The sequence below is a fragment of the Lytechinus variegatus genome, chromosome 10, assembly GCF_018143015.1.
Source record: "Lytechinus variegatus isolate NC3 chromosome 10, Lvar_3.0, whole genome shotgun sequence".
Taxonomy (NCBI): Eukaryota; Metazoa; Echinodermata; class Echinoidea; order Temnopleuroida; family Toxopneustidae; genus Lytechinus; species Lytechinus variegatus.
The window spans coordinates 5,504,890-5,518,098 of record NC_054749.1 but is presented as its reverse complement, the minus strand read 5'-3'; the positions used below and the strand labels follow the sequence as shown (position 1 = coordinate 5,518,098).

The 13,209-nt window shown below is 35.8% G+C and overlaps 1 protein-coding gene across 2 annotated transcripts in view; it reads left to right on the top strand.

Moving 5' to 3' along the window:
* Positions 1–1,102: 1,102 nt before the first annotated feature.
* The window catches only part of LOC121422373 (beta-1,3-N-acetylglucosaminyltransferase radical fringe-like), a 34,939-nt gene continuing 22,832 nt past the window's right edge, over positions 1,103–13,209 (top strand). For both annotated transcript variants that reach the window (XM_041617374.1, XM_041617373.1), the window contains exons 1-3: positions 1,103–1,163; positions 3,517–3,664; positions 7,623–7,705. In XM_041617374.1, coding sequence (XP_041473308.1) covers positions 1,141–1,163; positions 3,517–3,664; positions 7,623–7,705 — 254 coding nt within the window. In that variant the 5' untranslated portion in view covers positions 1,103–1,140. The remainder of the gene's footprint in view (positions 1,164–3,516; positions 3,665–7,622; positions 7,706–13,209) is intronic.

Genomic DNA, 13,209 nt, shown 5'->3' with positions numbered 1-13,209 from the left:
TATAAATGAATGATTCAATAGAGCAGACAATACCCTTATTATATTTTTTTCTTTGGATGAAGATAATCGAAATGAATTATTCACATTGATGATAAGAATAATAATTATTTTCCCAGGGTAATCACTTTAGCTCTCATAGACTCTTCTCCTAGCAGGCCCTTCATAATTTTTTTTATTTTTACCCTTCCTCATTTTGACGCCTGACAAGAAGGCAGAAGGTCCCATTTTTGAAGTCTTTGGTATGACTCAGCCGAGGATTGAACTCACAACCTGTTGTACATGAGGTGGACCCTCTATCACTGAGCCACCATGTGCGATACAATTATAATTTATTGTTAGATCCCCAGGTGAAGTCACTTTATAGATTGCAGTGATATTGACTGATGGTATTTCGTTTGAAAGACAATTGCCTCAAAGACATTTTTGGTATATTTTAAAGATTTAACAATATCAAAATTATTTATTTATGTCTTTACAGATGGCCATATGGTCAACACACAGTGTCAAGGAACACATTCGAGGTGAGAACATATTAAAATGATTGTAAATTTACCTCTGAAAAATAGCTAAAAAGATCAGCTTTCAAAGGAATTATTTTCGATTGCCAAAATGATATATGATTTCTTTTAATGATACTGTAATAATTTTGTAACAGCAGGTACAAATAATGCTTGAAAAGGTCTAAATAAAAGTTTTAATACAGAAAACATTCATCAGTTGGGGATGATAAATTGAATAATTTTTTAACCTCCAACCAACCTTCATGATTATATGGGGCTAGCTTTCGTCCACTTTTGTGGACTTTCTCAAGCCAATTAATTGGTCACAAAGTTTGCTGCCTGTGGTGGTCTGTACCTTCGTTTTTCTTGACTGATCATTGGCTTGAGAAACTCTGCAGGAGTAGATGAAGCTTAACAATTATTTTTAAAAGTTTTTTGTTACATTTTATATGATCTGATAGATGACCAACCCGTTTGAGAAATAGAAAAAAGCAGGCATACAGACGAGTATACTTTCTTGTCAATGATTCTATTAATGAAATGATAATGATCGCCATGAACATATAAATGATTATGACTTTTTTCTTGTTTTTCATTTCACAGATTGGCCCTGTGCTGTAAAACATCAAATATATTCAGTATGTTTTATAAATCTAATAAAAGGTAAGAATAATTCTGTCATTTCAAACCATTTCTCAGTGAATGTTTTCATTCCTTTGCTGTGAATCAAAACATGATCCTCCTCATGTCTTATAATTTCTCTTTTATTTTGTACTTTATGTTGTATTGAGTTTGAATAATCTTTATTTTTCCATGTAAGATAAAGCCATTAATCGTATCGATTTCATATTTTCAATACATCTTGATATAACCTAGGGTGTGTTTATGCTTCCATTGCGAGGACAGAATCGGCGTTTTCAAACGTCGATTCAAAACGCCGATCGTAAACATGGTTCTGGGAGTGCTGTTTTTGCTTAACTTTTCAGAGGCGAAATCACGATCTCCAGCTGGCTTCGCAGTAAGGCGAGGTCAAAATGGGCGCGCCATATTTTGAAAGTTTTTTTTCAGAGTGTTGTTATTACGTGGAAATAATATGGGGCAATGCGACTGCATTTGCCCGCGGATTTTCATCTCATCGGAAGCATGTACCAAATGACGTCATTTAAACACGTTTATGATCATGCTTCTGTTTATACTTCCCTAGAAAGCCTGATTCTGGTCAAAAGAAGTTTACAAACGCACCTTTTTGTGAGTTTACGATCAGCGTTTTGAAACAGCGTTTAAATGAAAGTAAGCATGGACGCAACCGTGTTTTGGACTAATCACGTTTGGAAGCGCTGATTCTGGCCTCAAAATTGGAAGCATAAACACGGCCCTAATCAGTCTACAATAAAAAAACACTTATGTATCTAATGTTATCAGTAAGTGTTAGGATAAGAAAATGACACTCTGTCCATCCACTTATACTGAAACTTTGTAATACAAGTCCCGCCATAAGTGAGTTTATAAAAACATTGTTTATTATCAATTCCTTATGTTTCAATAACTTTAAACACTTTAATCCTGAATTCGAAATATAATTAGGAGAAACTAGTAAGTGGTCCAAAGTTGGCAGAGTTAGAGTTCATTGTAGAGTCCATGATAATTAATCATACTTTTATTATAGTTCTTGAACATTGGACTTGCAAAGTTCACAGTAGAATTCCTGCCTTTTATGGTCAATTTTTATCATTTCAAAGAACTAAGAGTACTTTTTTTACTTTGAGAGTTCTGTAACACCAGACTTACAGAGTGCGTAGAAGAATTGAGAGTTGTGAAACAAGAACCACAGACTTGCAGCGTTATAAAGTGGATTCCAGCTGATTTTCCCAATATTTAGGAGTATATAATCGCCAGCTTTGCAAGATGAACTTTGACCTTGGGGCAGTTGGACTGTTGAGAGGATCAGTTATTTTAAATGACCCCTGTAAAGATCACTTCTTGGTCTTAATGATTAAACAAGAAGAAAAAAGAAATGATTTTTGTTTATTCAATATACTAATAATGAGTAAATCAATGTGAAATAAATTGTCATGGCTTGAGAAAATGTGTACCTACCAATGATCTCAAAATAAGATGTTGATGATAATTTTTTTGCATCTTTTATCTGAAATTCTTCTCAGGAATTCATTAATGGTTTTGAATTTAGATTTTGTGGCTTTGCATCAGTGACAAAGTGTACCCATCTCTTCATATCCTTAAAACTCCCCTGATATCGACATGGTTCTAAGGCGATCTTTAAGAAAAAAATGCATTGCCCTCATGAGGGTTTACTTTGAGGCCTGTCTGAATCCCCATCCCCACTCTTCTCTATCCAACTCCCCTCCCCTTTCCTTACCCCCCCCCCCCAGAGGGGGGGGAGGGGCTACTTAGTATAAGTGTATGTTGTATACACGTATGTGTAGTGGTCGAGACCCCCATTTTCAGCCTAAATTTCCATTCCAGAGCATCACCAATTTGGAAAGTCATAGAAATTACTATTTTTCCCTGTTCTAGAGACCCTAAAATTTGTGTTTCTCGTTCTGGACAGTGCGCTACCATATAGCCACTACCATGCTATGTGAGTTCCAGGAGAGCCAATTTTTTATGTGGTCAGTTCCTGAGCATTATATTTTTAGCAATTGTTGATCCAAGAACCATTCCAGAGACCCCCATTTTCATGACCAATATTTAGCTCCAGAGCCCCCTATTTTCGACTTTGGTGTGGCACATCGGTATCATGTTATAATTCGAGTAGCCCCCCCCCCATTATGGTCCTTACCTCTCTCCTTCTTGCCATCTTGCCCCTCACATCTCTCTTCCTCTACCCCTCTCCCAATACTATTTTGATGTATTACCCCCCCCCCACCTCCTCTGTTCCTTTGCTCATTTTATCCCCCAATCCACTGCCCACGCCTTTTCTCATGTATTATCGATACAAGCCATTGAGATGTTGAACAAGTTTTCTCTTTCCTTTATTTTTTCTGATGTATTTTAGGTGGTTATGTCACGTTGATGACGACAACTATCTCAATGTGCCGGAGCTGATGAAGTTACTCCGGCAGTTTGATCACGATCAAGATCATTACCTAGGCCGGGCTAGCCTCAGTCATCCTATAGAAGCTATAGATAGAGTTTCAAATCAGGTAAGAAACTTAGAATATTCCAGCTTTTATCTACTGTAAAACCTAGTCTGCAGGTACAGACCCATGATTTTCACAATTGGCTTACTGCATAATGCAGAGTCTGAAGTAGTGAGACTAGATTAACTGTGTACTGTCTCTTGCTCTTATTTGACACAGACAGTCTTTGAGCACTTTTAGAAACGTACGTCGACATACATGTAGAGGACTGGTACGAAATGACGTCATTTCTTTGCCTTGCCATATGCCTCAGGTCCTCACACACTTCCACTATCAAAATCGAGAACCTCGCCACATCCATTTTGCGGTTCTCCTAAATCATAGACAACGTGCATGTGAGTGACGTCATTTTAACCGTTCAAGCCCGGCATGAAGATCAACCTTTCCCTTTAAAAAAAAAAAAAGTTTTTAGTGACTTTTCACAAAATCTATGTAAGTTGTACGATGCATTATGTTTATCATATTTGAAATTGCTTTCTGATCTCCCAAATACACATAGATATATATCCTAACTAACGTAAAAAGGAATCAAAGCAAGCGAAAGAGCACGTGTGCACATGTTGCACCTTCGCATCAGCCGACCGGGTCACAAGGCGATGGTGCGCCAGATCTCCCAGGTTGGGCAGCATGTCAGATCATGACCCGGTGGTTATCTCGCTGTTTCAAGTGGACATACGTACGCGTACAAGTCGAGTGAAATCTTAAGTATTCGCATCTGTAGTGAACAAGGGCAATGCAAGACGACGTTGACTCGAACGATCAGAGGACTGCTACGTCGTTCTCGTTCACTACTCCTAAAAGTCTCTTTTGGAGTCTAGTCTTTACTCTAGACCCGTTATTGGTTGAAGTGTCAAATATGGGTCTGTGATTGCAGACTAGTAAAACCCAGGGTGTTGAGACTGACACCACTTGGTATCCCAAAGGCAGAAAGAAGTACTTTTTTTCTTTCATGGTGTCTTTGGAGGACCACACTCTCAGGAATGAAAATTACACACTCACGATTCAACATAACACCAAAGGGTGTAAGGTAACACCAAAGGTGTTGTTATGACACCCATTGATGTTGAACTAACAACAACAATTTAACACCGAAGTAAAATGACAGGTGTGTGGGTCGCTATGTACACCAAACATCGACACCATAGAAAGGGGTTGTATTGAACTGCAACTTGTTCCGTGTGATAATGGAGTCTTCTGCCAACGAGGATTGCTTGGAAGGATTTGGGCTTGCTAAGACAGAAACGAAAGACGGGATCAAGGAAAGGAAATCGAAGAGAGATTATCATCAAGGAGACTGATTAGAGAAGCCAGGAAATGAAAGCATGAGCCATTTCTGAAGGAATCTACCAGCAGCAAAACAAAAAAAAGTGGAATCGGTAGAAACTTGACTATAGGAGGATTATTTTTCCCAAAAAATTATGTTTTTTTTTTTATTAATGATTTTGTAGAATAGTCAGCCATTCTGGGTTCATAGCACCCATAGTTATTGAAGGAACCACCAAATTTTTGATGATTTTTCAACTAGAGCGTCTATGCAATTCAATATAGAGAAGAAAAAAAAGTAAAATTATGAAGATATAATCTATCTTTTATATTCTGATAGATTCATGTTAAAATTGATGAGAATATAACACATCATCATGCTTGATGTGACATTTTTCATGCAGTGAGCGATCTCAATCAAAAACTGGCATAGAAAAGTACAATTCTTTGATCAGAAGATTTTTTTTTAGATTCTCAAAAATTTGTAATGAAAAACATAGGAAGAAATTTCATTATTTTTTTAAATGCACTTCAGTTATTCATTTCATAAAATACATAGCAATTTTATGACAACTGATGAAATGGGATTTAATATCCTCATTGATGGTGAAATTTATTTTCATGGCATATTGAGTTGATTGTTGTTATACTTGGTAAGCATGAAATTGAAGTGCATTTTCAGAGGGTATTTTGTTAAATTGGCAGATATGATAGAAGAATGAGGAAGTTAAACCCGGTATCAGCTCGTTACATAGAACATTAGAATGATAAAGTATTAGAATTACTTGATTGACGAGTTGTGATAAAAAAGGATGTCTGGATCATCGTAGATTTAATGAGGCGTGGGAAACATAATAGAGAAGAGATTGGTGAAGGAAGACTGAATTTGATCTATCCATTTTGATTATCTTTACTACTTCTCATCTACGGAAAAATAATTCAAGTTATGATTTTTATGCGAAAATTGAACCAACAGACACAAAAGATAGTGCAACTTTGCCTCTCTTTCCATCGTACATTAAAAGAAAATAAAATTATGTTTCTTTGAATTTCGAAAAAATGGTTTAAGTCACATTTCTCATTGACACTTATGACATTGCCAATTTGCCCAGGGTGTCTGGATACATGCATTAATGGACAAAGGAATTGGATTTTGAGATGATAACTAAAAATAGAAGCCATGTTTCTCCAAGAAAATGTGCTATGTGACGAACTTGAATCATTTTCTGGATAGGCTTGCGTTGTGGTGGAGTGGTTCATTTACTTCACCCTAAAGTAAGTCTTAAGGTTCAATTGCTATTCTAGAACCAACATTCTTAGTCTTGCACCACACCTTTAATTCAAAGGATTTAAAATAAATCCAGCTCGTCTGTTAATAATAGACTTAATCTCATATACAGCTTGTCACTATTCACAGCCAATGTGGATTTGTTTCAAATCTTTGAAACTTAGCGTGTACCAATATTTATTTTAGTCTTCATGCTTGTTTGATATCATATTGGAAGGACTTAAATCCAGTCTGCCAACTGCTAAGACTCGAACTATGATATTTCCAGAGAGTACACCTAGGCTCTGTCCAAGTGCACAAGTGTTTCAAGGAATGAATATAGTCCAGGTACCCATTTGCTGCACCTGGGTAGAGTGCAGCACAATATCGATGGATATCAAGCTGAAGAAAATAAACACCATTTCTTGAGTACTAGGAAGTCTTGGCAAATATGTCCCACTTTTTAAATTTGCGTTGTAATGTTATGCTAAACAGACCTACAATATTAACTTCAAGATTTATGAAATGACAAATATAAAATGAAACAAACTTGAATAGCTTGGCGACCCGCTTCGGTATACTTGCTCCTTGATTATTTCTTTTTTCAATTTTCATTTTCGAGATCACAATAAAAGAAGGAATTTAAATTGTCCTGAAGTACACGGTTTTAGGGGTGAATTTCACACGATACTGGGATTAAAGGATGAGCAAACATAAAACGTCTTTGTGGTCATGTTGTAAACAGGATTATAAGATTGATGCTCTGTTACAATAGATCTAACCATGGACCACTGACGATGCCAGGATTGAAGCGAAAGGGGATCTTCTCTGTTGAATATCAAAGCAGAATTGCTGATAAGTTTAGGACGATTCTCAGAGTTTGTTTTCAGTATGCTCTGTCAATCATCACAAAATTTACAAATAAGGTGTCCTTCTATTTCATGCTCTATTTATTCTCTGTTTATTTTTTAATCCTAAAGCTTCCATTCTCTCTTTGTTAGAAATGTGTGAAAGCTAGAATAACATTCCCCGTGTTTGTTGTGAAAAGTCCTGAATTGATATTTGACTTTGATTCTACTTGAATTCTATTATTTGATAACACCTAGCTCTGTGTTTGTCTGAATATTTTTTGTCAAATTTCTTTCATGATTATGGTATATCATTTTATAAAAAAGATCAATAAAGATCAATTCATTCATTATTTTGATATTTTTCATATTCACCAGCTGTAATATATCAAATTTCTGTTTGATATGAATGTATCCTGAACTTGATTTGTTTATTCAGGTAAAAATCCACGAAAAGGGGGGGGGAATCTTAGCCCGGGGGTGAAAAACAAAAATCTCTCATATTGTTCATACACTTTATGTTCAGTATACTCTAATGTTAAACACCACTTTTTATGTTATGTTTTATTTCTTTGTTTTTCAGAGAGTATCATTTTGGTTTGCTACCGGCGGTGCTGGATTCTGTATCAGCAAGGCGTTGGCTACTAAGATGATGGTCTATGCTAGGTATGGTATTCATCTTCAATATCATAATGCAGGCCTGTCATATTGCCTCAATCAGTGTTGACACCTTAATTTCTTACACTGTTTTAAAAAAAAATGGTGAGACAATTCCCAACTCAGAACTTGGCTAGAGTTTTGGTAAAGGGTCAATAATTTAACTCATGGTAGAGTATTGATCATCTAGGGCCCGTAACACAAAGCTTAGCAATGATCGTAGACATATTTTCAACGATTGATTGCATGACTACAATGTACAATCAATCTTGAAAATCAAGCATGCAATTAATCGCTAACCTTCTTGTAACAGGACCCAGGGGAGCATTTCATCAACATTTTTGTCTGACAAGTTGTCAGATCTGATGTCTTTCATAGATTTCGATTGGTTGAGAGTCACTGTTACTATGGTGACTGCCGGATAGAAAGGGATTTGTCGGATAACATTTTAGAAGCTATTGAATTTGGACGGCACATTTCTAAACACTTACAGATATATTTTTTCCCTGGTTATCGAATCATTGATTACCTGAGTGCTAAGTAGGCACCTTCTCCACGCCCTTGAAACTAGATGTATGAAAAGTATGAGAGGGAAAATTAGATAAGAAAAAAAAATGGAAGTAGGGCCAGAAGAACCAGAGAATTGACAATTGACATTGAAATTTTGTTGATTTATCAGAGTATCTTGGTTTCTTTTAGTGATGTGAATGAACCTTAACCCTCCTCAATTGTAGGCTAAATAGAAAGATTTTTTTAAATATAAAACTAGACATGTTTGCCCTTACTATTTGCTCGTTTTACTCCAGCGGATACCTGAATATGTTTTCAGTTCAAACACATTGATTCATTTTTTTGCTAGATCAACGCAAATATTGTGGGATTGAAGAGGAACCGCACGTAGGTGGTGGTTGTTATGAATTTCAAATTTCAAACAAAAATGTCGAGTTTCAAGAAAAGCTCTATTCTAGTTACGCCTCTGCCTTTTGATACTCCCTGATTAATTTGCTGTTTCTGACATGGTGGGAGTGTGAGGTGTTGAGTGTGTAAAATACATTTTGTAAAGGTATATTTTTTGAAGAGAAAGGCAAAACTTGAAACTAGATGTATGAAACGTATGAGAAGAAAGATTAGATAAGGAAACAAAAAAAAAACGGAAGTAGGGCCAGAAGAACCAGAGAATTGACATTGAAATGTTGTTGATTTATCAGAGTATCTTGGTTTCTTTTAGTGATGTGAATGAACCTTAACCCTCCTCAATTGTAGGCTAAATAGAAAGATTTTTTTAAATATAAAACTAGACATGTTTGCCCTTACTATTTGCCCGTTTTACTGCAGCGGATACCTGAATATGTTTTCAGTTCAAACACATTGATTCATTTTTTTTGCTAGATCAACGCAAATATTGTGGGATTGAAGATGAACCACACGTAGGTGGTGGTTGTTATGAATTTCAAATTTCAAACAAAAATGTTGAGTTTCAAGAAAAGCTCTATTCTAGTTACGCCTCTGCCTTTTGATACTCCCTGATTAATTTGCTGTTTCTGACATAGTGGGAGTGTGAGGTGTTGAGTGTGTAAAATACATTTTGTAAAGGTATATTTTTTGAAGAGAAAGGCAAAACTTGAAACTAGATGTATGAAAAGTATGAGAAGAAAGATTAGATAAGGAAACAAAAAAAAACGGAAGTAGGGCCAGAAGAACCAGAGAATTGACATTGAAATGTTGTTGATTTATCAGAGTATCTTGGTTTCTTTTAGTGATGTGAATGAACCTTAACCCTCCTCAATTGTAGGCTAAATAGAAAGATTTTTTAAATATAAAACTAGACATGTTTGCCCTTACTATTTGCTCGTTTTACTCCAGCGGATACCTGAATATGTTTTCAGTTCAAACACATTGATTCATTTTTTTGCTAGATCAACGCAAATATTGTGGGATTGAAGAGGAACCGCACGTAGGTGGTGGTTGTTATGACTTTCAAATTTCAAACAAAAATGTCGAGTTTCAAGAAAAGCTCTATTCTAGTTACGCCTCTGCCTTTTGATACTCCCTGATTAATTTGCTGTTTCTGACATGGTGGGAGTGTGAGGTGTTGAGTGTGTAAAATACATTTTGAAAGGTATATTTTTCAAAGAGAAAGGCAAAATGCCGGAAGATATGTGTTTCTAGAGTGTATTAATTCACGTTCAAGTTCATTTAAACCAATCAAACAAGAGACATATATAACACAGTTTGACCAAACAAAATGATAAGACATGATAGGTTTTGGAACCCATAGACGTAGAGTTTGTGAAAGGGGCCACTTGTTCCCCCCCCCCATGGTGGAGTAATATTACTGAGGGAATCTAACTCTCCTGCTTCAGTGCATTATTTGTTTTATTGAGAGATTTTAGAACAAAAAGAGAAAATTAATGAGAAATCCTTGGAAATAACCAAGATTATTCGCTTTTTTTTTGGGGGGGGGGGGGTATTTTATCGCAATCCTCACTCATGGGTAACATGATCTAAGACTAGCTTTTCCAAAATGCATGTTAAATCATTGAATCTATTGAATCCAAACGTGTGACATTGTGTGAAGATGGGGCTTCGGTAAATAGACGAAATGTGTTGGAACTTTCCATAGCCGGCACCCAAACAATGTGCATGGTTTAATTTGCTCAGGGTTGTAAACAAACACCCCCAGACCGGTCCACCAATCGGTGTGTAGCTTGACACCCTCGTATTTTCTCGTCAAATACAGTTGGTCTGTTGCAGGAAACTCAAAGAATAGGACTATTTGTCTAGATTTTTTTTAAATGTATATTTCTAGTTCACTGTCATCCCATGTACAGGAGCCTATTCATGGTGAACAGGTAATCTGTTCAAATACACCCTGCCATGAAAAGGATGTTGACAGAATAACACGTTGGTTTTGAAAAGCGTTTTTGTGTTTGTTCCTGTTGTGTGACGATCGTAATGAATGTTATAGGTGAGTGTTGCTAGATGAAAATGGCGGAGAGAAAAAAAATGCTCTATGAAGGGTAGTTTGGACTGTCATTCATACATATGCAAACAAATTGTCTGTTTCCGCCTTGACAGAAAGAGCCATGGGCCGATATTATAAGGTGGAGTCTGTGAAGACTTTGTTCAAATATCACCTTTTTCTGTTGCTCTAATATTTCAGATTATGAATAAAAACGATGGGTCCCCTGGTAATAAATGATTAGACAAATATTCTATTGAAGAAAAATTATAATCGTAAGCTTAAATTGATTGTATTTGATTGATGTACTGAGCAGTACATGTATTTTATTCTGTGCAAAGTTTCATTCAAATTCATTTATAATAATAATAATAATAATGCTCAATTCTTGTATAGCGCATCACACATATCATAGCATGTCCCTATGCGCTTAAAGAAGAAATAGTGAAAGGTATATAAGAATAAAGTAATCGAGATATTTAGATTGGACCATTAGTTCAAAGTTAGTTTTTTATGCATTGAAAAGATATGTTTGAGGGATCTCCTGAATGTACATAAATCACTTTGATATCTCATTGAATTCGGTAAAGCATTCCAGAGGACAGCAGAGGCATGAGTAAAAGCACGCTCACCATATGACTTTGTAAAGACAGAGGGAACAACAAATAATGCTTTTGAGCTTGATCTAAGATTTCGGGATGGCTGGTAATATGAAACTAAATCGAGTAAATAGGACGGGGCAATTTTATAAAAACAGTTGTGTGCAAAAACTAGAAGTTTGAATACAATCCGGGAACGGACAGGGAGCCAATGTAATTCTCTGAGAACTGGAGTAATTGCTTCATACTTGCGTGTTCGTGTTACTAATCTCGCAGCTGAATTTTGAATGGTTTGCAGTTTTTTAATTTGTTTAATAGGTAATCCTGAAAGGAGACTATTGCAGAAATCAATGTGACATAAAACAAAAGCATGTACCAATTTTTCAGTGGTGGGTTTGTCCAAGAATTCACGAAGTTTACCAATTTTGTATAAGGCATATGATGCAGAGCGACATTTTTGGGATATAAATTCATCGAATGTCAATTTATCATCAAATATAACTCCTAGATTTCTACAAGAAGTACTTGCGCGTATATCCATTCCACCAAGTTTTAACATCCGGAGTGATTCTGTTTCTTGGAAACGTGAGGAAATGTGTAAAAACTCTGTTTTTTCACCGTTTAGTTTGAGGCTATTGATCTGTGACCATTCTTTAATCTCTTGAATACATTGTGTAATTTCAGCAGTGGGGTCAGAATCCTTAAACTTTTTAAGAGTAACATACAGTTGTGTGTCATCTGCATAAAACATTTTTTGTATTTTGAACTAATCAATGATTGACTCAAGTGGGGAAGTGTACAGTGTAAATAAGATCGGCCCCAGTACAGATCCCTGAGGAACACCTTGAGTTAAAGAGTGGAAAGTTGATTTCTCACTTCCAATGACAACACGATGGCTTCGACCTAAAAGATATGAATGAAACCATCGTAGAGCCAGATCACGTATCCCAAATATATACTCTAAACGTTTCAGGAGAATGTCGTGTTTAATGGTGTCAAAAGCTGACGAAGTCTATTAATATAAGAATAACTTCTTCACCTCTGTCTAATGATATCAAAATATCGTTTGTTACCCTAAGAAGAGCCGTTTCTACACCATAGTATTGGCGATAACCTGACTGAAATTTGGCATGTAAATCATATTCTTTAAGATAAGCTTGTAATTGAGAAGCAGCTAATTTTTCCAAGATCTTGGCAGAGAATCTTAGATTTGAAATAGGGCGGTAGTTTTGAAGCTCTTCCTTGTTCAGAGAATTTCCTTTTAATTTGGGAATGATGTTAGCACACTTAAATTTACTAGGGAAGCAACCAGATATAAATGATTCATTAATGATTTCTGTCATTATAGGAACAAGCTCAGGTAGTAATTGCTTAAGAAATGATGTTGGAATGGGGTCAAGATCACAAGTTGATGTAGAGGACTGCATGATTACCCTACGTACTTCTTCATCTGACACTGTTTTGAAGTGTGTAAATGATGACTTGCACTTCTCTTTAAAAAAAGTACAGATACATTGTTATTAGTATTATGGTATATGGTGCTAGATTTTAAATATGACTGTTTAGTAATAAGTAATTTTGCTTAGTAATACAAAGACCTTTGGTTTCCAATGGTTTTAACAATAATTATACACATAGATGAGAAAAGTACAATATATCATAATACTGAAATATTTAACATGTTTGCAATTACTTTAAAGTGATTGGTTAACATTGGTTTGACTTTTAAAAAATCTGAGCTGGAAGGTCACACTTGTCACCTGTATCTGTGATATGTTACAAAACTGAAGCCCAGAAAAAATTGCGTTCAAATATAATTATTTAGTGCTTCAAAAATTGAAATATAAAGTGACCAGAAACACCATCTTACTTTCATCCCATACACTTATGTGTACTATTTAGGCGTCTATAAGACACCTACTTAAAAAAATTGGGGTTTGCCTTGTAGTTTT